The sequence below is a fragment of the Macrobrachium rosenbergii genome, chromosome 39, assembly GCF_040412425.1.
Source record: "Macrobrachium rosenbergii isolate ZJJX-2024 chromosome 39, ASM4041242v1, whole genome shotgun sequence".
Lineage (NCBI taxonomy): Eukaryota > Metazoa > Arthropoda > Malacostraca > Decapoda > Palaemonidae > Macrobrachium > Macrobrachium rosenbergii.
In genome coordinates this window covers 3,020,949-3,046,469 of record NC_089779.1, presented here as the reverse complement: position 1 = coordinate 3,046,469, position 25,521 = coordinate 3,020,949, and the positions used below count along the sequence as shown (strand labels likewise).

Genomic DNA, 25,521 nt, shown 5'->3' with positions numbered 1-25,521 from the left:
ACTATTCAGAAAATCTCAAGGTGATTCTTTTGTATTGCACCTGTTATTTTCCAGCCCATGATTGTATTAGAGGTAATGAAATAGCTGCTGAAGAAGCCAGATATGCAATAAAGTGTGGGAGTGCTGATTATCTGTTGGTTCCATGAGATTACCTGTTCACTCTTATGTCAAAAACTATTTTAGGACAAATGGAGTTCTTTCTGTGAGATAAACCCGAGACGTCAGAGAATCCATGCTTCAGTCGACTCTCAGTCATCATTAAAAATGAGCAGTTGGGAGTGTTATGCATACTGAGGATAGGTCATCCTCACTCATCAAGGGTGATGAGCCATCAGTGTGTGGTCTTTGTATGTAGGTGATGAGAAGAGGCATCATCATATTTCAGGTTCCATAAAAGAGGTCTGAAATGACACTGGTTTCAAGAATAACATGGAATTTTTAGAAGAGATTTAAATTTTTTATTTAACCTTTTTATGTATTGCAAGATTTTGAGTGAGTATTTATTATTGCTTTACCTTTTAAATTATTCTCCTCACGGTACTGAATAACCTAGTGGTTCCAGTGACAGATCGTCATACTAAGCATTCATAAATTAATCAGTCAACCCTTGATAATAAACATTTCATGTGACAGTATGCAGGTTTTCAGAATCCTGATGCATTCATAAAGTGAAGCATGGGCATGGCATAGAATTATTTCAGATGGCAGCACAGTTTCGATTATCACGGCAATTCTAAGTTTCTAAAATTGAAAAATGGCTAACCTTTGTATTAGGGAGATTAGGATTCTCGTTCTGCCGTTACTGCATACCGCTGCATTGATGATGGATTAGAGTGCTTGAAATACTTCCCCACATTGCACTGGAGGCCCAACGTTCATGCATAATGCAACCACTATAATTATTGAATTTAAGGTGAGATCTACATTTTAGTGCACATGTGAGTGATCTGTGAATCAAGTATTAATATTTATCCATTTACCATTTTCTCAATATCAGAGCGTGAGTACCAGTGCTTGGGGCAGTGGGAAGAGGAAGGGCGGATATACGCATTGACCTATCGAAGAGATATACGAACTTACGAATGCTTTGTTGGCATAATAAGGTCTAACGGCGTTGTTTTTATAAAAGAAGCTGGAACCGAGTGCTCGAGAGGAGTCCAGCCTGAAGTGCTTGGGATGAAACTCCATAGGAAAGGTAAGAGCAGCATTTGATTTCTACCAAAACATTTACTTTTCAACGTTTCAGGTACACTGTACTAATACAGATTTCAGTGACAAACACAACCTTACCAAATTTGATCTGGTACAGTGATACTGATTATATGTAATCTAAAATTAACTTGTAATTTTTTTTATTTTTACAATTTTCTATAATTCTTCAAATTCCTGTATTGAAAAAAATTATCTTGACATTTCAAGATCATTTTTGACAATGAAATAATTTTGTTCAGGCATGCTTTTTCACAAGTTGTATTTCAACAGAGATATTTCACATTCACAATTGATCCCTGCTCGCCTTTATCTGTCGAGAGAGAGCAACCAGATTTGCTGAACAGCAGCACCAGTATGCAGTAAATGTGCCTCACTATCGAACTTCTTAGTTCCAGAGGTCCTTTATTTCCCAAACCGTTGGATTGTGGAACAGTCTCCCAGAGGATGTCGTGCAGTTGGAACTTCGAAGTTCAAGCATAGATGCAATGCACTACTACCTTAATACTATTCTTCTTACATTTTAATAATTTTTATCTATTTTTCTATTTATTAATTTATTATTTTTCTTTTTTTAGTAAGTGGGATCTCTTCTTTCTCTATTTCCCTTTACTTCATCTTACTTCTTCCTAATGGACACCATATTCTTTGGAAGCTTGGATTTCAAGTCAGTGGCCCCTGTGGTGGGCTTGTTCCATATGAATAGGTTTCTATCTAATAATAATATAATGTTTACAAAAGTATTGTCCAGGAGATATCAGCCAGAGTGAACCAGCCTACTGCATAGGTTGGCAACTGTTGTCATGCTTATTTCTATCCCATGTTTCCTGGCTGATCTTGCAATAGGATTTTGCATACAAATCCTTGCGTACATTTCCTTTTTATTGCCCATACTGTGATTGATTGTTTTTTATTGCGATTATCTGTGATTTCTTCTAATCCACGCCAATATTATCTTTATTTGCCGTGATTTCTTGCTTTATAATTTGTCCATCAGTTCTCCAACACTGATCTTGTGGGTGCCCTGTGTAGTGTTACCACTTTTGAAAATTAAGCTTGCCATGGGGCTTGGTTCGCTTTTGGATGAACCATCTACTTGATGGCCCCTAGCAGTCTTTGGGTGGTTACTGTGAATTCCATCAGTATCCTTTTCCCTTGTCCATCATTACCAAGATGTTCCTGATTAGTGTCTTGTACAGCTGTTTTTAAATTTCCAAGTTGTTTACTTGGAAGACCTCATTTTTTCTCGAGCATCTCATAGCCTGCATAATGTTTAGCAATTTGGTGCGTACATTACTGGAAAATGACCACTTTTAAAACTTCAAGAAGACTGAAATCATGAAGGATTTTTAAGTTACCAATTTTCTCTCGTATTTTTTGAAAACTATGTGTTACCATTCATTCATTCATACCATTTGTTGCATCTTATGTACAGGTTGGGCATCAATAATCCCCTTACTTCTGTACTGTTGGTGAAGTTAACTTCTTTCACCCTCACAGTTCCATTCCTCTTTTCCAAATTTGAAACTTGCTTTCCTCTTTTCCAAATTTGAAACTTGCTTTCCTCTGATATGAAACTTCTTTCACTTTCACTTTTCCAGTTCCCTTTTCTAAGTTTGGGAGAGGAATTTCTGTGCATTGTTTCACTTCTAATGTTCATTTTCCACTGCCCTTTAATGAATTGATGCCCAAGCTCTTTAAGTGGTACTAAGCTTGTTTCCTGTCATCACCATCAGTCTTTGAATTAAAGTTTCTTCATTCCATAGCTGCTTTCATTTTGCAGCTTTGTGGCCGTTTTTCATGTTCAGACAGTTATAGAAAGTTTTTGCTAGGGTGGAAAGTTGTTCATGTCACAGGTTATAGTATTGGCATATCTTCTTAAGAATTCTAGCCTCTCTAATTTTCTGCACCTTTCATTTACCTGATAGAATGCTTTGAAATCCCCATGCCTCAAGAGCTTCTATATGCATACAAAAAAGGAGGGCCTTCCCTATATATTGAGGTTCACCTTTCTTATTAATTGAAATCTTTTTCAAGCAATAAGCTCTTTATGTATTCTTTACCACCGTGAAGTATCAACTGCTGATGAACCCATTGTTGTACCAAATGTCCGTAGAAGGGGCCCAGAAGTTTTAACAAAGAGCCTTGAGACACTCAGATGACTTGCAACGTTGCTTAAGAAAAAGAGGCCATATTCAGGCGCGACTTTTATAATTTGACCGAGGACACACTTTAGGTGAGTCTCCTCCCCCTTGAGAACTAGAAAAGCATACCTTAAAAGAACTTAGATGATTAGTTGAGGTATCTACTGATTCTAGAATGGGACTGGTGTAACTGATACCTGGTCTAATTTATGAAGCCAGTTGGAGTTGTTTTAGGACTGCCGTCTTTGGTAAATACTCTGAAAATTACTGGAACAGAGTAGGAATAGGAAGGACACGGCTTGAGGTTCTCATTGCTGACATCCCACTGCCTTTCTGTTTTAGAGTTGTTGGTCCTGCCACCAAGTGGGAGTATGCTTGGTGTTTGTATTTGGACAGCCTGCAGCTTTTATATACTCCTTTTAGTTGGAGTAGTCATCGGCTTTCATACTGACTCCCCTTTTTCTCTCCCATGCCCAAACCTGTGTCCTATCCACATCCCTTTAAGGATGAAGCTGGCCGAGCTCCTGCTTGTTAACCATTTCAGTTGCCAAGCTTAAAGGTTAAAAGCTGAAACGCTTGAGAATCTTATGTGTTGGGAGTTGTTGGCGTCCTAACTTTTTTGCAGGACTTTGGATTTTCCTGAACCCTTTACAAGCTGAATGGAAAAGGAAATCCTTTCTTAACATTGGACCTCCTTACCTTTACCATATTACTTCTTAGAAATTCATTTCTGGGTATAATGTACACATATCTGGATGTGTGAGTTGGAGTAGACTTTATTCTTCTTTGTTGCCAAATGCTATAGGTCAGCACACCACCTCAACCATATGTGTGCTAAGTCAGTTTTCCACTCTGGTAGTTGGGATACATTAATTTGGTCTTCACTCTGGTTTCCAGGCGCTGTGGTGGCAAGCATATTTAAAAAGTATGAGGAAATGGGGAAGTTAAGAGGACTTAGTAGCTATTACAAATTTATATCTATATGTGTTCATGTTTAATGTATGCAATCATAATTTTTTTTATATGCCTAAGCTAGAGTATCGTGTAGTTCACTTTCATGGGAAAGAAAAGATAGTTCCTCAGGACCTCTTTTCAGTGGAGTAAATTATTATCTAACAGTTATCAGGTACAGTTTATTGTTAAAATTGTTAATAGGTAAGTAGACCGAAATGTGTTCCCAGGGATATTACCAATCATTGCCTTTGGACAGGTTGTCTCAGTGTCATTTTTTATATATATATATATATATATTTTTTTTTTCATTTACCTCATCTACTGATAACTTTAAAGTGGTCATTCTGCATTGCTTGGACCATGGCAGTTTTTACGGCATTTAGTTATCAGGCGCTTTTAATTTGCTGGGAAAACCTCACACGTCAAAATTTTTGGTAATGGTCCTGAGCCATTAGTTTTGGTTTGATAGTATACAGTATCTAAGCGATTAACCTACTTTGTTATTTTGGTTTCATTTCTTTACATTGAAAGCTGATAATATTCTTTTCCATAAGCATATAACTTTCCGGCCTTGTACATCGTAATTGCCTTCAAAAATACGTATATATTTCTCAGGAGACTCATGTCCTCAGCCTTCGCCAACATCTCAAGCTAATAAAAGTCCTCCAAAAGAAGACACCAGACCCAGAACGACGCAGCCCCCATGGCTAAGGACAACGCGTCCTTGGAAGCCTATTACAGGTTAGTTATATTCAAGATATTGTGTCTGAATTTCAGAAATTAAGATTTGTCTTTGCAGTCGGCCAATTGCAATATTATTCATGTGACTCAAAATTTTGTTTTTCCTTTTTGTTTGTTTCTGTAAAACAATAGCTCTTTACAAATTTAATATCTATATACATTTATGCATCTTCCCTGTTACACAATATAAATGATATTTTGTGTTTCTAATTATCTCTTATATCTCAATTTGTTATAAAGTACGTATACTTTATTATTTGTTCCTCCAATTTCATAAGTATTATACTGGGTACAGTTGTAACCCATTGCAGATTTATTTAAAAATATCAACAGCAAAAAATAACTATTTACAGTACAGTATTTTCTTTGAAGTAATTTTTACACAGCTGTAAAGAATTTTTTAAAAATACAATTTTGTATATGTGAAAAAAACAAGTTCAGTGGAGATATGAAGGGGATGGGTGTTGGTGAGTTAGTCACTCTCAGGGGAGGAAGCTGTATAATCACTTTCAAGTATGCATCTGAAGAGTCATTTTCTTGACGGAATTTTTCCACCATGGGTATAAATGACAATCTGTGAGCATGGGACCTGTGTTCACTAATCCTGAAAGTGGAGGACTGCATATCAATAAACCTGCTGATGTCACCTAACCATCCATTCTCTGTAGAGTTACGAGCGACAGATATATGGACTAAACTATGTCAGTAAGAAATGGATCTAGGAGGAGTAATATCAGGAGCTTAACCCGCTAGATTCCCCAGAACCTGTTAAACAATAAGCCTAAAAAATAGCAAATAGATTTTGGGGTTTGTCCTATCTATGGGACTTTTTCTGTTAACTTTCAAGAGGAAAGTAAACTTGCTGAGAAGAGTATCTTTTCTAGCAAGTATTAGGTTACAGTTATAAGATAGCACACTGCAACCAGAATCCCATAAAAATACATTTTTTTTATACCTGGCCGAAGGAGGTGGGTAAGAGAGTTCGGGTGGAGGAAGCATAATTTCCCATCATTGGATGTCTGGTCCTGCCCAGCTTTTATACTGGAATGTTCAACCTTGCTATTCCTGTTATGAGCGCACCTTCTTCAGGCTGTTAGAGCAGAACCCTCCAGATTAGACTTCAGAGAGGTGTTATTTTCACATTGTTGGCCACTTTACAACTATTGTTGATATGAAGGCAGATCCTATTTTGGAGACTTGTTTGAAGATATCCAAATTTGGAGTATTATGTTGACAAGTTGCAGATCTCATTAGAGACCTTTTCATAGCTGGTACTAAATGAATTCTTAGGGCTTTCTGAGAAAGGCGAGTGGTATGCTACCATTTGCAGAATTGGTAACTCCTGTCTAAGAACATTTTGGAACTGTTCTTGTATTGATTAAAAAAAGGGATTGTTTCATCATAACCCTGTCAGATTATTCTTGTAAAGTTAGATCAAAACAATGGAGTGATTTCTCTGTTAATTATTCACTCTGCTTAGAGAAGGTATCTCAGTTTAAGTCCTGAGGGTCAGGCTGGCAACTACCTGCAGTCTTTACCTGGAATTTAGCTCTAGTGGCAGCATAAAAGCACTGTAACACCACAAGACTTCAGTTGTATCTGGACATCTGGCTTGTGCTAGCAGTAACATCAGTGGAATTGTGTTGCCTAGCCCTGGTATACTGAATTTGTCAGCATATGAACTTAGAGGAGCTGGACCAGTACCTTCAACAAAAGTCACATTATTTTGAACTTTGACACAGAAGCTTTTTTTTTTTTTTTTTTGTCCAACAAAAGACAGAATAGGGAAGTGTCCTTTTTGGTTCAACATCAGTGCAGTGACAGTCCCCACAAACACTGCAGATTGCAGTTGCTGCAACTGCAGCTGGTGGGGTCATGGTTGGCAGCTTATCAGGCATTTATCCAGTTAAAGCTTTGAACTGTGTCTTGAAGGATGTTCATTGAAGGTAGCTGTTAAGAGTAATTAAGAATTTATAGTTCCAATTATGAATTCATTTTGCTGTGTTAAACAAAACCTTTCATTTTGTATTCACACTCATTCGTACTGGAAATGCAGTTGTAACCATTGCGTGTTATTTATGATTTTTCATTGCTTCAGTCTTTGTGTATGAGACATTTTCATATTACACTGATATTAGTGTTATGGTAGCTATACAGTATGTGTAATCCATCCATGTCATACAGTCTCTATTATGTGATAATAGTCATAGAATAAAGTATTGATTATAAATGCTTTCTTGAGTCCTGTAGAAGAATCCTGTGGTTCCAGTCACTTCCAGCTAATGTTCAGTCTTAATGGGAGACCTAAGATGTGCTCTGTTGACTTTTTTTAATAAATTGTAAAGTATTGAACTCCAGTAGTATCACAATGTCCTTGGTTGTCATTCATTCTGAACCTGCCCTACCACTGAGTTAAAAGTAAAAGCTAGTATACCTTAGTTTAACCAGACCACTGAGCTGATTAACAGCTCTCCTAGAGCTGGCCCGAAGGATTAGATTTATTTATTCTATCACCAGAAATAAATTCTTCTAATTCTTCATTGGCCGGTCGGGGAATCGAGCGCTGGGACTGACAGTACAGTGTCTAACAATCCTCTTCTCTCCCAGTGTGAAATAGTGTGAAGACCAGAGTCTGAGTAAAATAAAGAGTCAAGGGTAGGTGCAGCCTGGAGCACTCGTAAGTGAGCCAAAATGTGCAGATAAAGAGATCAGTTCTCTCTTCGGACGTTCCACCATTTAGCTTCTACTATTTTCCACTCCTTTACCAGACCAGACCAGCTCTACATTCTTACACAAATTACTTTTCTTTGTAAACTCCACCATCACATAACTCCATAAAACCACCTTTCATCAATGTCATATGCCTTCTAATTGTTTTGTTGATTTTCATTCATCTTCTTGATGACATGTTCCATGTTTGATGGAATTTGGTAAATTTTACATTCAAATGTCTGCTACTGTCCACTCATTCAGGGTATCTGGTATACAGGATTTTAATTTTTCCTTTGTATCAATTAATTTCAATAGGGAGCTTGTCGTCCCCATAATTTTTCAGTTTGTGAAGACACCAGTTTCAGGCATTATACTCTTAATACCAAAGAGAATTTTTCTTTTGGTGGTTATTACAGCCTCGGTTTAGTTCTTTGGAAAGAGAAATTGATGGTCATCCTTTCTGAGTTGTGTATGATGTGTATTTTAGAGGCTGGTCCATTTTTACTTAATTGTATTATTTATTTTATGTGTTTTGAACTGTCCAGTTGTGTATATTCTGATAGTAATGGATATTATCGGTGCCCATGACTTTTGACGACTGGTGTCTTATGACCACATTGTTGATACTGTAAGTTGTTAAGAAAACAACTCTTAAGACACATGTTGGTTACAGTCTCATATGGTTCTGCATCCTTGCAACAACAGATGCCAGGCTAATCTCTATATACTCGTACATCTGTTTTCAGTCTGCAACTCCCTCAGGAGACTTGACACTTCTAGATGTGAAACAAGATCTAAGTGCTTTCTTCCTAGATGCTTAATGGGACTTTAGGGCAAAAATGTTTCGTGGGACTCAGCTTCAGATTTTATTGTTAGTTTACATGATTGCATAATAGCAAAATAACAATGAGTTTTCCACAATAACTGATAATTAGATCTAGTGCAAAGGACTGTTTACAATACTCGTAAATCTGGTTATATTTCAGAATTTTGTAAAAATGCAGTTTTACAAAAACAATACAGTATAGTATAACACACATACACAGCAGTCACTGACACTCAGGTTATCTTATTAACTATAAAATGTCTTCAGCATAGAAAAAAAGTATCTATCTACAAATCAGTTTTTATTGATTACGGAATGTAGCTTAATTCCTATGTTTTTGGAGTGGTTAGTGCTCCGCATAATATTACCAGTAAATGCTAGTACTTACTTTATGTAGTGGTGCTTGTTTTGATCCATTTTCTCTTAATATGGAATTTAGTAAAAACCAGTTTAGCTAATAATCAGATATTGATGCTCTTAGTGAATTAGTTAAGCAGCAGATCTGTTCTAAAGAAGCTAAATTTTAAGGAAAGAATGCTTGAAGGTGCCTTATTATTTTCTTGAAATATTGATATGCAAAGAAACTTCTTAGTTTTGCAGTGTATTATAATATGTTGGAATATTTCTTTTTACAAGCTGCTCTAACAATAGAAAATCAGGTAGTGTCATGTAAGGTAGGTATGGAATGCAAGAGTGCTGGTAAAGAAGAAAGTTCCCCTGAAAAATTTTCCCTGTTCATGAAGAGACAAACTGACAAAAGGAGAGTACATCAGATTAATTTGCGTAAAAATAAACTGGCATCAGAAAATGCCATCATGAAAAGATTATTGAATTCAGTGAGATTAGAGAACAGAAAAGAAGTTGGAAGCCTAAAGAAATCTTTTGAAGTTATGCTGAAGAGATCGAAGAGAGAGTCTCATGAAAAGGCGCCCGTTCTGAAAAATTCAGAAAGTGGTGCCTCATCTAACAAGGATAATGATTTTCCTTACTCTGATGGTGGCCAACATGAAAATGAGATGCATTACAAAGGTCACTCCCTGGCAGATCCCAAAACAGAGCACAACAGTGAAATTGTTCATCTTACTACCACCAGTGATACATATGCAGAAGAAAGTCTTCAGGCTCGGGATCCTGAAATCGGCAAAAGGAAGAAGGAAAACCTGTGTGAATCTAGTTGCCAACAAACTAATGATAATGAAGAGCACATGAAGGGGTTGGATTCAACTGGAGATGCAAATAATAGTCAGAATAAAGACACCATGACATTCATTCCAACCACTGATCACTTGAAGTTTACTACCGAGTTTGCAAATAATAGACGTGCCATAGCTTCTTTATATCCTCTGAGTGAAAATAATGATAGTTATATAAATTTCAACCATTCATTTTCATCTGTTGATATGGCAAATGACACACTGCTTAATTTTGAAAACCATAATCGTTCACAAAGGGTTGGTATCAGTTTGAGCCATCTCCACAGTCCAAGTCACTGGTCCATTGATGTTCATGAGGATGATAGCATGAAATATACAAAATCAGTGCAGTACTTAGATCCATATACACCCATTTTATTGAATTATAAACCAGGCACTACTGAAATGGGAAGTAACACTGCACACCTAGAACCCAAAGATCTTGAATCTGTTCATAGCCATGGGGAGGATTTTGTTCATAGCCAAGGGGAGAATTTTGATGATAGTGGTCATAATCACAGAGATCCTCATGAACTTGAAAGTTCTTATGATGATCATGATGATCAGTTACAAAATAATGATCACATTCATAAAGAGAAGCATGCGACTTTGCATGGCCATAGGTATGAGACTGATTACATACATCCTCCAATAGATAAACTTGGCATTAGGGAAGAGGATGCAAGTGGTAATGTTGACGACACGAACATGCATGACTACACAGATGACCCTGATAATGAAAATAGTCATGCTCAAGCAGACAGCCTTACTAATGTAGAGGGCATTGTTCCCAGATCTGGACATATTCATAAGGACGACCTCGCTCACAAAGATGCCCATGATGACCATAAAGATGAGCATGCTATTTTAACAGGGCATGGGCAAGCTCACGAACAGGATCACACAAGTGACGATCATCATGGTCAGTACCACCAGACGTACAGAGCAATTCCTTTTGCCAATAAATCTGCCCCTATTAGTGAAAACCATACTGTAGAACATGATGAAATTACAAGACATATTATGCCCCAGATAGATGAAGACTTCCCCATTTTATTGCAAAGTGAAGATAGTAATGGTGATTACCCAGACCCCAATGTTACAAAAGGTTGTAATGATGGTGGTTTAGAAAATCTGAGCTCCATACAAAATACAACAAACATATTTCAAGTAGCTAACTGTTCAGATGAATGGATGAACTTTGAAAACGGCACAACGGAAATTGAAGTGGAGACTACCACAGAAGACAGTGACATTCCAAAGATCCCCATCAGTCTCCTTGAATACCCAACAGTTCTTCCGACAACAGTCAAACCATCTCATGTGACTCTTCCTCCCATGATTTGGCAGCCATTCGCTCAGCCAGGTACCAAAGGCCTCAGTACCATTTTTTTTTTATTTATAGATTGTCAGACCACTCAAGCATAAGGTTTCAAAAGATCTGGAAATGACGTAACCTTCGTACTTGTAGAACAGTTTCAAAGTTTCTCGATATTTGTACTGAATATTTTCTTCTTGACTGAGTTAATATTGTTTGTGGCTAGTATCAGACTTTCAGTTTCTAAGCATGATTCTTAGGATACTTGAACAGAGTTTGGAGTTGTTAAAAATGTTTATATGCGTAATCTTTTAAACAAAGAGTAGTTGTGTAGTACGTGTAATAGTTTATTTCCAAAATGCTTTCTTTGTTCACAGTTTTGCAGATGGCATTTCCTTCACAGAATAGCTCATTTTTTATGTAAATTTTCTTGTGATTTTGTTCTTTAGTTGCCTGTAGACCGCACACTGTAGCTGATTCCTTGTATTCAAGACCTCACTAATTAAGAACTAGTTTTGCATTGTGTGATAAATTTTTAAGTAGAGTGCAATATGAATAAAATATTGGAAGGCTTGCAAAAGTACAAAAATTAAAGTTGAAATGTAGAAGCGACCATTGTATTGTTTTGTCTCAGTAACCCCCACTGTTAGGGGAAAAACTTTGTTGTATATTTGTATTTATACATAAATACATAATGATATTTTTGTCACTAACTTACACATGGATTTTGTTTCCTCTCAGTATTAAGCCACAAATAGCCCCCAATATCGAATTCTCTTTACCAGAGGTGTAATTTACATCAATAGGGAATTATACAACTGTTTATGGCCTGACCAGAAGCAGATGCACATACTAGTATACTGTATACCGTAATTCCATATAGGTGCAAGTTATCTCTAGGGCAAAAGAAATGCGATTTTAGGGACTATTTTTGGCTTGAGATTTGAGAATACAAAAATGTCCCCTGTAAATTAGTGACAAAACTGTCTTTATGTATGTGTCTACGTATGCACAGTACACATGCACAACGAAAGTTTTCCCAAATACAGTTGCTTCCTGGGACAACAGCACAAGGGTCACTGTTTCATTCATGCTTTAATATTTGCCCGTGTGCAAGCTTTCCATGGGTACTTAATTTAGATATAGAGCCATACTGAAAAATGAAATCGTGGAAACATAGCAGTACTAGAAAGTATTAGGCTGTTTAGGTGCCTCAGGCTGCTTCACCTATTTGTAGAACTAGAAACTGCCTTATCATGACAGATCGTGTATTTGTGCATTGTAGTCGCGTCAAATCTTCTAATCACAATATATTCATTGATTTACTTTGTATATACAAGCTATGGAAGAGGAAACCATCAGTTACTCCAGAAGTGTCTTCAGAACTGATCATAGTAGACTACATTCAAAAGCACTTTCAACCCTGTATAAATCATAAGTATTTTGGGCTAAAGAAACAACTGGGGACTATTATTTCAAGTTACTATTTCAGAATATGTGTTACAAATTCTAGACAACACTTCGTGAAAACTCTTGCCAATCAAAACTGTTTATAAAGACTGATTTTGTGTGATAAGAAAGGAAGAATAAAAGATTCTCTTCAATTGCAGGTCGTCCACGTCACCGCGGCTCAGGGAGCTCGGGGATAAGTGCATCGTCCGAGCCACTTCTCATTGGGCTTATAAGTTTTCTATGTATTTTTTCAAATAGAGCTTAGTGTCATGTTCCTTTATTACAGTATCTATTTAAATAATATATTTTATCTTGATAAAAAGTTGTATGGGTTTCAAAGCAAAAAATTCTATGTAGCATTTTCAGCTTGAAAAGTGCTTATCAATCTCTTATTAAGGTCTGTTAGTACTTAAAGGCATTGCCATACTGATCTTACATTTTTGTGTTGTGGCAAGATTCTACTAGTTGCTAGGATAAAAGACTAGTCAAAATATTATTATCGTGTTAAAAATTTATATGTCATGAGACACTGTTGAGGTTATCACATTAGTAGTTCCACACTTTACTAATGATGCAGTTACTTTTGGAGTATAATACTGAGGTAATTGATATCAGTATGAAATGTTTTGTAAACCCTCTTCACTGTAACACTGTTGATTTTATCTATTTATGGTTTTTACATATAAATTTAATGATTTTGTAAAAGTTTATTATGGACAAGAGCTTTAACTTTTTTTTACAAACAAATCCTTGGAGTAAACACTATTTCACTTGACAGGTGAAGATTTGTGTCATATAATTGTAGTTGTATAGAGCACATAATTAAGGTAGTTTCAAGTTGTCCGTGTTTTCTTGTGGTGCACACACAGTACATCATTTATAAGCAGTTTGCTGTATTGCAAGCATATTCGGCAAAAAAAAAAAAAAAAAAACCAAAACTATTTCTACATGATTTTTTTATTCAAAAAGAAACCTATTACTATAGCATGAAGTAGTTACTGATGCAATAATGTAATAGTTTTGTTTTCTTTAAATATCCTGTTCTTCAAATAACAGTTTTTCCACATATTACTGTACATTAGATTTTTATAGCACTAATAATCCTTCCATATTCTCTAAATTACTGACAGCTGTCATGCTGTTATTTCCAAGTAAAATTTTCAGTCTCATTTCAAGAATGGACATTTGATGTGTTAAACTTCAGTCTTGGGAGTCTAAGTAGATTTTTGGCCAGTTTTTTGTAACATGTATATTGATACTTAAATGTTATCACTTATAACTGATTCACCTGGTGATATTTTAGCTATTTAAGATTTTTACCAACTCATACATTGATATGTTGAGTGCATAATCTCTTGATCTTATCATACTTGGTGTCCCATAGTTACGAATTTAACACTATGGTACAAGTTTTAATCTCATGCCTCATTGCCTGTTCACTATGTTGGCACAACTTACATCAGAAACACGCAGTCATTGCAGAATCATTTTTATTTTGCCTTAACTTTAGTTTTTCAAGTTCAGGGCAGTATCTTTTGAACTGCAGTACCTAAAAGAAACTAACCTCACTAACTTGTATAAAAGTTAATAAAGAGTTATTTCATATTGATCACAACACTGTTCTTATTAAATTTAAATAATTTGTGAGCCGCTTTGCAACAGCGTCAAGTGATTATGATATCTGAGCAAGTATCCAGTTTTGTGCATAAACTTTTATACAAGTGCTTCATAATTTCATCTTAAACATTAGCTCATTACAAAAGCCACCACAGATGTGCCCTACCTTAGGCATGAAAATTTTAATCAACAGGACTCCTTTGTACTGAATATTAAGCATCCTGATAATTTCCCAAAATAAATAATGCAATGTACCATACGATCTAATTATTTCCTTAATCCCTTTCAATTATATACACTAATGCACAGAAATTAGCCTTGTTCCTACAGGAATTCAAACCACCGCCTTTTATGTAGAAGTATTCCTCCGCACAAGCTGGAATCAATAATGGTGGGCATCAAAAAAATTTTCATTCAGCCAGTGGCAAGATTGGATTGTCTTTCAGACGACGAATTCGTTAAAAATTTGTTTGAACTTTACTGTTTATGGTTTTTTTGTTTGTCTAGGTGTAATGAATACATCAAAGAAAACAGAACAACATAAAGTGTCAAAGAAGAGGGCCAGTATGTAACTGCTTTGTGTCCTCTCTGTGGGTGGAATCCCATTGATTTCCTTGTTTTTGCAGGGGTAGGACTTGCAGTGCCAACTTGTCCTCTGAGGAATGTTCGAGCCTACTGTAGCCCTTCAGTCGGTTCTCCTTCATTTGTGGAAAGCATAACCTATTGATGGAATAAGGTGAAGAAACATGGGATCGCTTCTTCCTTCTTAATCGCTTTCTCAAATTCTCCTCTTTCTCCCTCATGAAGGAAGACGTCTAAGAAGTCCTCCCACAAGAGATCATAGAACCTTTTCAAAGGTTCTAAGATTTCTATGAAAGCAGCATTCTCTCACCTCCAGATGAGACATCTGCTGTAGGGGAGAGGGGAGTTAACGCGGGTTCCTGAGGATGCTTGAGTCTTTCCACACCTTTTCAATCTGGAGAACTGCCCCAAGCTCTTAAGCCCGAGCCTAAGCAGAGGTACACAGAGTAAAGGCGGTTCTACCCCGCATTCAGTGCGTGGGTGTTGTGTGTTTTTGTCCGACGTCATTTCGTCCAACGTCACTTCATCCACGCTTTTTGGTCCTGCTTCTTTTTGTCCAATGTTTTTTTTTTTTTTTGTCCAACGGAATTTTGTCCAATTTATTACGATCACTAGTAAATAAACTCGATAAAAAAGGGTGAATATCAAGAGCAAAAAATCTTTGAGAATTTTATTGATAGGATACAAGTAAAATACAGTGATAAAATGTATTTCAAAAAAGGCATTTAAGAAAAGTAATAAGATATATAACTAATGGTTTATGATCACCAGTAAATAAACTATAAAAAATGGGAATATCAAGATCAAATAATCATTGAGAATTTTAATGAGAGGATACGAGTAAAATACAGTGGAAAAATGTATTTAAATAAAGTCATTTAAGATACAACTAATGATTTATTAAGATCACTTAAAATTGATGCAAATTATGTGCCACACTCCTGAAAAATGCCTTTTTTAAAATACAATTTATCACTGTATTTTACTTGTATCCTATCAATAAAATTCTCAAAGATTTTTTGCTCTCGATATTCACCTTTTTTTATTGAGTTTATTTACTAGTGATCAAAATAAATTGGACAAAATTCCGTTGGACCAAAAGAAAAAAAAAAAAAATTGGACAAAAGGACGTGGGACCAAAAGACGTGGATGAAGTGACGCTGGACGAAATGACGTCGGACAAAAACACATAATACCCATGCACTGAATGAGAGGTAGAACCACCTTTACTCTATGTACCTCTGCTTAAACTCGGGCTTAAGAGCTTGGGGCAGTTCTCCAGATCGAAAAGGTGTGGAAGGACTCGAGGCCCTGAGCATCCTCAGGAACCCGTGTTAACTCCCCCCTCCCCTACAGTAGACGTCTCACCTGAAGATGAGTGAACGCCACTTCCAACCTTTGAAAAGGTTCTATGATCTCTTGTGGGAGGACTTCTTAGACATCTGCCTTCATGAGGGAGAAAGAGCAGAATTTGAGAAAGCGATTAAGAAGGAAGAAGCGCGCCCATATTTCTTCCCCTTACTCCATCAATGGGTTATGCTTTCCACAAATGATGAAGGAGAACCGGTTGCAGGGCTACAGGAGGCTCGAACATTCCTCAGAGGAGTTGGCACTGCAAGTCCTACCCCTGCAAAAACAAGGAAATCCGTAGGATTCCACCCACATAGAGGACATAAAGCAGTTATATACCGGCCCTCTTCTTTGACACTTATGTTGTTCTGTTTTCTTTGATGCATTCATTACACCTAGACAAACAAAACCATACACAGTAAAGTTCATGATATCAAGCAGATCTGCATTCGGTTGCATCATTTTCAATTGCTCAAAAATAATTTGTATGTCTGCTTTGTGTTATTCGGCAGTAATGCAAAGACCCATGGAAAACTGCTATCTTTAACTTGTACATGAATGCAAAACAGTTGAAACCAATGACAATATGATGCTATATCCTGAAGAGCACTTTCTGATGCATATACTAGTAAGTGCAGTTGATCCTCGACGCCCGAATCATATCTCAGAAACTGTTTGCCATTATCAAGTTTACAATATTCGTCAGGTATTTCAAAAACATGTCTAGCCGCTGGATTGGCTGGAAATCCAGAATTGTTTTGTTCCCACCTTTGAACAGTCCTTGAAAGTACGGACAACCTAGGAAGTTGAGAGCAAGTATTTTCTGTTAGTTGCGTGAACTTGGCCGCTATTATGCTACGTGAACTTGCTGCTATATTTTCTGCTGCTTCATGCCTTATTTCTGCAACCGCTTTTTCTAAAATTTAACGAATCTACTTCAGCTGGAAGGTGTTCACTAGAAAAATAAATAATTTTCGGCTCGTTGTTTTCCGTTCCCGAGTGAATTCGCACTGAACACGGCCTTCTTTTCTCACATCTCCAGTATTCTTTTCCTATTTTTGTATTGCTTGAATGAAAGTCGTAGATGTAATTACTTTCATAAAATTACTTTTCTTTTGTTTTTGGTCGACACAATGAACTTTGCCATTCCGGGACGGGCAAATTCAGAGTTTACATTAAATTTTAGCAATTTCTATATACAGTACCAAACTTAAGAGAACAAATGAGTGTACTGTACTACTTTACCATAAGGTTTTAACAATACAGTACCAACTTTCAATAGAAAAGAAAAGAGAACAGTAATGACAATCTTTTACCGAGGCTCGTTATGGTGTTTTCTAAGTCTATTTCCAATTGGACAAAAAGTCATTCGACAAAATAATCATCGGACAAAAAGACATGGACGAAGTGACGTCGGACGAAAAGTCGGGTCACGAGGCAAGTACAGACAAGGTTTGGCCAATCATGGAGACTCCTAGAAGAGTGACGACTTCAGTATGGAATGCCATTCTGTTCAAGTCATCTTCAAGCCTTTCAAAGACCACCGTGCCTTCTGTGTCCAGTGTCAGGAAGAGTCTTCCTTCCACTTAACCGCAAAAACAAGGACCCCATATTCCTAGCTGTGTCGGTCACCCATTCCAGTTCTCTTTAGAAGAAGAAAGGAAGGAATCGCTGAAGTAGGTCATTGTCCAAGCTGCTGCGAGTAGTGGGATGCCTATCATATCATTTGGCAATGTGGCAGAGAAAGGGGGTGGAGCCCTGAGTAGCCTGTCCTTTGGAACAGTCACAGACTACCTTTCAAGTACCAGCAACTCCTTTCTCTTGTTTTGTGGTTGGGTTCCTGACCTACTTTCCAGGATCTCCCAATGTTCTGGCACTGTTGGCAGAGGTGGTGAGGGTGATGTTGAAAAATGAGGCACTGACAGTAACAAATGACCACACTCTGGGCTTTTATGGTCATCTCTTCCTGGTAGAAATAACTGCGCTCTCCAATGAACACGCTTGTGTCCAGACTTTGTTCAAGATGGGAAAACTCCTTCAGTATTGGGTTCTATCAGAGAGGACAATATTCAGGGGTCATCTGGTAAACTTGTAGCACACTGAGTTTGAGTACATTTTACTCTTAACACTGATTAGCTGACATGCTAAATAGGCACTTCTTCCTTTACCAATGAGAACACTCTGTACCAAGACTGACCATTTATCTTCAGGCCATCCCATACCTGAAGCCACTTTTTGAAAGTGATCAAAAAACTCATCTGGAGCTTCTTCTGTAAACTTTGGAATTAACTTCTGCACTCTTACCACATCAAATACAGGGTCTGAATTACCTTGGGTAGGGTTAGGTGGTGTTACAAGTAATGCGGATCGCGCTTTTATTAACTCCACCTCCCTTTCTCGTCTCACTTTTTCTCTTTCTTCTTCTGCTTCTCTTTCTCTTTTCTCCCTTTCTTCTCTTTCTCTTTCTGCCAGCATTTCCTCTCTGTCAGCCTGCTTCATCTATTTTACCAGGGTCCATCAATGCTTGGACTGCAACACATCTGATTTGTGCCTTAATCACGCCACAAGACACATTACCCCCACATGCCACAGCTAAAGCAGTCCACTGTGCCTTAGTCAGGTTGGATTCAGATAACTCTTGGATGGAGCGTCTATTACACAGAGTGGCGATCACCTGGACAAGCGTGTGACCTCGGTCGGCCATATTGGAAGTCCTGGCCCAGCATAACAGTACTAGTATAGAAGATGAACACTAGGTCAGCATTTTGCTTTAATTCCCTCTCGTTTAATTATTATATGACTATGTTATCTTTTACAAGTAAGTTAATCATTGCTGCGCAGCGTATTTCAAAATACTATTGTTCTTATGTCTGCTGTACCTGGAGTAAAGAATTTTGCACCGTTTCTGTACATGCTTTAAATTATTACAGAGCTTCTTGTAAATAAACCAGCGAGAGAAAAAGCTAGCAAAGTCATTTCTTTTATTCTAAGGCTTTGGAATGATATTTACAGAGAATTGTTAAAGGAGGACTACCATAAGAAAGTAATTTTCACTAATTTGGAGGAATATTGTCACTCAAAAAATGACAAAAGAATCAAAAGAGCTGCCAAATCAACAGGCATAAACCTAGCACTTGCATAACAAAAAATTCTTTTTCTTGCTGTTACCATTTTCTCCATAACACGATAATTCAATAACTTTGCCACACACAAATTATTTCCATTCATTCGAAATTAAATAGCAAATAAAATAAGGTTTGAGTGATGTAACATCTTACCAGATGAGCAGTTTGAGGGCATAATCCTATCATAAGTGACCAAACTAGCTTCTTGCTATTACTAATCTACGAGACATATGGTGTGATGGAGACCTACATTAAGCCAAGATTTGTTACACCCAAAATACAAATATTTTTCACTTCGAATGGGCTCAACAGAGTAACGGAAGTGGTTTTCTACGGTTTGGTCAAGTCATCCTAAAATACTCCCACAGTAATATGTTTAAAATAAAAAAGACACTTGTTGACACAACCAGTAACCTAGAGACCTACTTATTACAAGCAAGATCATTTTTGCTCTGTATTATGTGGCATATATAGGATTAATGATGTTGCAATTTTAAAACTGAAGTCACCAATGCATTTATGTGCCACATTAATGTACTGAAAATATAAGACAAGCTGACAGAGTAAGCTTATCTACCGCTAAGAAGAACGCAATCTGACTAGCACAAGATCATGTGTAAATAAATTCTTTACGCTTTGCTTACCTGTGAAATGTTATTCCATTTTCTCTTGAAGAATTCCTGTGACCATTTTGGCAATTACAAGCTGCCCATTGTAATGGTACAATTAATAGGGGAACGAAAACCCTGTAACTGCTCTAAGCCCTTGATCAATTTGTGCGGTTACTGCAGCACAGCCCTGTTGGAAGATAAGTGAACTGCTGTGAGAACTATTTTTTTCTAATTCTCTTTGAACGGAGCCTGCGCTCCCAAAACTACGACTCAGTGATTGTACGTTCATGCTTCACAATTAATTTGATCTGGGAAATACATTTTCAAGTAGAGAACCAAAACTCCATAAGGTCTTACCTGCATATAAGGGCTTGCCATGAAGTAGGAGGTACATAGGCTTTCAACGAAAATGTTTCTTGTCGAAGAATAGCCAGGCATCTCGGTGACTGCAAAACTCCCGGAAATCCTTGTTAACAGAATAGTTCACTCAGTAGGATCATTAGATTTTAAGTTGAAATTTGATTCAATTCTGTAGTAGTAAATTATTTAAAATTTCTCACACACTCCCAACAGTCAAAAAGAAAAAAAAAATTATTGTAATGTTGCATTTTTTTAGTAACAAATCAAAGGAATGTATGATAGGAAATGTAACTAATAATTTGAATTTAATGAGTTAACAGAGCACACCATCTGCTCATCTTTTGACGACAAGGAGCAGCAGCTTTCTACACCATGAGGCAGACCCGCAAGACTTTGACAATTTGATGAGTGATCTCCCTGACTATCAACAAGAATGGTGGAAGACCTGTGAAGAGAGTCATCACTCTCGAAAATATGATTTGCGGTTTGGTCCCCCTGACCATCAACAATTTCAGAGGACCTTTGATGAGGATCTACACCCTCTTCTATTTGAATATTTGACTCATTCCCGGAAGAATCTGAATAAGAATGGGTGAGAGACAACTCCAATGGATATAAATGGTTGAGGTAATGATGAGCGACCATCCCATCGCCTCTCTTCAATTTGACACTTCGCACTGCTCCATCATGACCTACGATCAACTCCAAAACCCGGCCCAACAACCAATAAGGCCTGGATTTGTTAAGCGTTTTGACCAGATAATCCTCGTACCATTGCTCCTTAAAACGAGAGATGGCTTGATCTCGAGCAGCTAAAGTTTGAATGACTGAATCTTGAGAGAGAGGCTCCTGCTCCCATAAATACCCTTCTTCCGTCTCCTTGAACATCAAATAAGGATTGGAATGGAATCTCAGGAAAGAGAAAGGAGTAACGACTTCCAAGTCATCATCTGACGACCTATACGTAAGAGGACATGCATTGATAGCACTTTGAACATCACTGATTACTGGAAGTAGTGCAAAATAATCAAGTCTGGCTCTATCGACAGTTTGTAAAGAGAAGTTTTGATGGTTATGATGAACACAAAGGAATTTTGATATGCTGAATATTATAGTTGTGAAAATACTTGTATTCATTACAGACCAAAGCTTGCTCCACTATTTTATACCCAGCAGTGAATGATTTTGCATTATCGCTGTACAGAAATGAAGGAATCCCATATAAATTTACAAACCTTACAAATGCTAACACAAAGCTATGAGTTGACATATCAGGCAACAACTTAATGTGAACAGCTCTGACGTTCAGACACGTGAATATTAAAAGAAACATCTTTGTCTCTTCACCAGCTTCATTAGCGACAAATAGGTGACCTGTAAAATCAACACTAGTGTGCATAAAAGGTTTGACAAAATTGACCCTATTCTTTGGAAGATTGGTCATTTTGGGATAATGAAAAGACAAACTGTTACACATTCACTTAAAACACTGTCTCATCCTAGGGATCCAAAATCCACTAGTTCTAATCATATTTAAGGTAGTTTGTACACCTAGATGTTTACACTGATTGTGGTAAAAATTGATAATCAGTTTAGTTAAATGGAGTTTCTTACCAAAAAGTACAGGATTTGTGACTTCATAGTCATACTTTACGGTTTTACCTATTCTTCCTCTAGACTGAATGACACCTACGTCATCCAGAAATAAATCTAAACTACTGATGAGAGGAAGAACAGCTGCTTTACTGGAAGGGGTTTGGAGATGCTCAAGTTCTGAAGGAAAGGAATCTCGCTGCATTTCTTTCATCACATACAGCTTTCCTTCTTTGAAAGGGTCATTTGAAGAGCCACCCAGACTCTGTTGAAGATTTGAATGGCCTTAAAACAAGACCAGCAACTCGAAAGAGTTTGGTAAGGTTTGAAAAACTTGAAATGCTAACAATGGGTTCAGTAACATTACCCATACCTCAAGAACCATCTACAACTCTGGCTTCAGTAGATAATAGCTGCAATTTATTTGCTTCTGACAAGCAACCTAGAGAACTAACCAACCAGAAACTGAATTTCTTTTGAAAGTCTTTGAAGGTTAAACTCCTAGTTAAGAGATCACTGGGATTTTCCCCACTCTTGACTTATTTGAAATGAACATCTAGGCCATGCTCTTTGAGAAGATTGTCCTTGAATAACGACACATCTTTGATTCTGTTACGTGTGAATACATTCTCTGCTGAGATGGTATCTGTGAGTAACCACTGTAAGACAATTTGTGAATCAACCGCACAAACTACTTCCTTGAATTTGATCCATTTGAAAGAATCCAAGACAAATGGTAAACAATTTAAAGCTAGACTAGATAAGCTGCCATGAGTTCAAGGATGGAAATTTGAGATAAAACACCCCTTTTCGTTGACACGCCAATATCAAGACTACTACTGGACAGCTGAATGACATCTTCACCTGTCAGATATTTGTAACCAAGCATTTTCTCATAATTGTTACCACGAGTCCCTAGGGTTTGATCTGCCTGCATCAAATCTTGCAAAGCAGTATTGAGTTCCGTGACCTTAGACAAAACCCACCTTCTTGAATCCGCAAAAAGGACTGTTGGTACAATTCTTTACGAAGGTCAATGGAATTCCCAGTTACTAAAAAATTATCAACATAAAAATTGGACTGAAGTAACTGAGAACAATAATTGCTGCATAGTTTTTATGCAGTTCAAAATAAATGGACTAGCAGTAAATCCAAAAATTATTGTTCTATATCTATAGGCTACTAACCTATCTCATACCTTCATGAAAAACAGGTTCTTTTATCTTCTTCACTGGCAAGCATAATCTGCAAAAAGGCTTGCTTAATGTCACTCAACATGATAAAATCATTTGACCTGAAATATAACAACTGTACAACATCTCCCATCAAATTAACACCAGCAAAGGGTAGCAGTAAGCTTAAAGGCATTGCCTGAGAGATAACTCCTAAGGTGAGTGAGTTTGTTGGCATCTGACATTTGCCCACCAGCATTGATGAAATTCTCAAACTGCAATAAAAAGTTTTTAAATTCAAGCTTGCTGTCTGACTGACCATCAAACACTTTACACTGCAAACAAGGCAACTTGACTGACGCTGTGGCAGTACCAACATTAGTTTTCTTACGGTCATTCAAAAGCTTCTGAATTTTACCTAACCTTACACCAACTTCATCTGCATATCAGCTTGACTTTTAAATTCACTCTGAACCACCGGTTCTTCAGGAGACATATCACTGTCATAATAAACATCTAAAATTTGTTCTCTGACATTCTCAAGTCTGTCCAGGAAGGACTGGATACCTTTCAGTTTGATTTCAAAATTTTCCTGAGTAAGGTCACCCACAGGTACCTCTTCCAACAGATCAAGAGCAATCGTAACACGACATTTAAAACCCGCTCTCTTCCTAACCAAAGGGGGCACTCTTGATGAACGGCTTCTAATGACATTTTGATAAATTAGGCTACGCGGCAAAAACCGCAAGAAAATATTATATATATATAGGCTACACCTAACCTAACTCGGCTGTGCAACAGTGATGATGTAAGGCTAATTTGACATCCTGATAAATTACCGACGTTCGCGCGGAAACAAAGGTCAACCAATCCCTTTTTCTGTCTGATGGACGTGTGTGAGGGAATTAACTAAATTTAAGACAACGATGAAGGCGTGAAGAACAACCACGTTCCCATTTTCGTCGAAAGGAAGAAAGCTTCTGTAAGAGCTATTTTTTCTAATTCTCTTCGAATGGAACCAGCGCTCCCAAAACTATGATTCAGTGATTGTAAGTTCACGCTTCACAATTAATTTGATCTGGGAAATACATTTTCAAGTCGAGAACCCAAACTCCATAAGGTCTTACCTGCATATAAGAGCTTGCCATGAGATAGGAGGTAAATAGGATTTCTACGAAAATGTTTCTTGTCGAAGAATAGCTGGGTGATTGCAAAACTCCCGGAAATCCTTGTTAACAGAATAGTTCATTCAGTAGGATCATTAGATTATAAGTTGAAATTTGATTCAATTCTTGAGGATGAGGGAAGGATTTCCTATGGCCACCTGAGCCGGCTTTTACTTGAAGACCTTGAGGTTCACATCAGACATCCATTCATCTCTAGCTTCGTGAATTGCCTGATAAGTAAAAGACAAGGAGGTGTATATATATATATATATATATATATATATATATATATATATATATATATATATATATATATGCATTGCAAAATAAAGAACTTATTTCTTTTATTTCGACTTGATTATTAATACTTGTACGACAATTTGAAGTTAGAAAATAAATGAAATATTTAATGCATTAATATTTAAATGAAAATTTAAGTAAATGATTTAAAACATCTCACAGAGATGAAGAAAATACTTAACATGAAGGCTAACTGCATCTTTCATTAAACTTCCAGAGATTAAATACTATTAACAGCTCCTACAATGCAACGTTTTTCGGAACTTCGAGTTATTATATTTTCATACACGACAACAGAACCATGATAAATGATGCTTACAAATAACTCTTCCTTTTCTGATGCAGGAGTTTCTGCAGAAGTGCTTCAGCCTGGCTCATTACAAGGGAAGCACGGCAATGGATGCGCAACTTTTCATCCTCACGTGGTGCACTGTAGACATTACGATATTATTTTACAATAGTTCCAACTTATTCTATTATAATTATAGTATTACAGATGCATTTTGCATAAAAAATTAAACTTTGTCTCTAAACACTCTTTGGGGGAAATTCACCATATCCGAGATATGAATGTTTATATAATCCTAGTTTTCTAGCAACCAAACTACCCCAACCTTTCAACATTATAAGTAAAATTCTGTTGACCAAAGTCAGTACTTTGAATAACATCTAATCGGATACCTATATATATGCAATGACATATATAGAAGAAAAGGTTCAGTTTTGGGAAAAACGACCCCCCCCCCAATAAAAAAAAAACTCTGGGTACGGGCCAAAGTACTGTAGTGGGCATAAAGTTTTACACTTCCATCTGTTCCCTTTAATTTGCTTCGCTATTCACGTTTCATTCAAGAATGAAATCATCTGGCTGGCAGAATGAGTGTAGAATATGTGCGCGCGCGCGCGTGTATCTGTCTGGCGACTAGATAAGTAATCTTTTACTTACCTTGAACTGCAATGAAGCTCTAGCTGTTACATTCTTTTTCCGTCGAGTTAAGTAAACCACAATGTCTTGAAAGGCATGTGGAAAATAAGCAATTACGATCTCAAAAGCCATAATTATCAGGACCGCTTCTATACAGATGTTTACACTTCT

At 37.0% G+C, this 25,521-nt stretch overlaps 2 protein-coding genes across 3 annotated transcripts in view; one reads left to right on the top strand and one right to left on the bottom strand.

Annotated features, from left to right (window-relative positions):
• Nucleotides 1-13,487, top strand: part of LOC136825653 (uncharacterized) — a 96,617-nt gene extending 83,130 nt beyond the window's left edge. For both annotated transcript variants that reach the window (XM_067082331.1, XM_067082330.1), the window contains 4 exons: nucleotides 998-1,195; nucleotides 4,923-5,048; nucleotides 9,223-11,145; nucleotides 12,708-13,487. In XM_067082331.1, the coding sequence (XP_066938432.1) occupies nucleotides 998-1,195; nucleotides 4,923-5,048; nucleotides 9,223-11,145; nucleotides 12,708-12,814 (2,354 nt within the window). In that variant the 3' untranslated portion in view covers nucleotides 12,815-13,487. The remainder of the gene's footprint in view (nucleotides 1-997; nucleotides 1,196-4,922; nucleotides 5,049-9,222; nucleotides 11,146-12,707) is intronic.
• A 10,599-nt stretch (nucleotides 13,488-24,086) lies between these two features.
• The window catches only part of LOC136825654 (enoyl-CoA hydratase domain-containing protein 3, mitochondrial-like), a 53,492-nt gene continuing 52,057 nt past the window's right edge, over nucleotides 24,087-25,521 (bottom strand). Inside the window, exons 7-8 of the mRNA XM_067082332.1 lie at nucleotides 24,745-24,855; nucleotides 24,087-24,355 (exon numbers count right to left, since the gene is read on the bottom strand). Coding sequence (XP_066938433.1) covers nucleotides 24,316-24,355; nucleotides 24,745-24,855 — 151 coding nt within the window. The 3' untranslated portion in view covers nucleotides 24,087-24,315. The remainder of the gene's footprint in view (nucleotides 24,356-24,744; nucleotides 24,856-25,521) is intronic.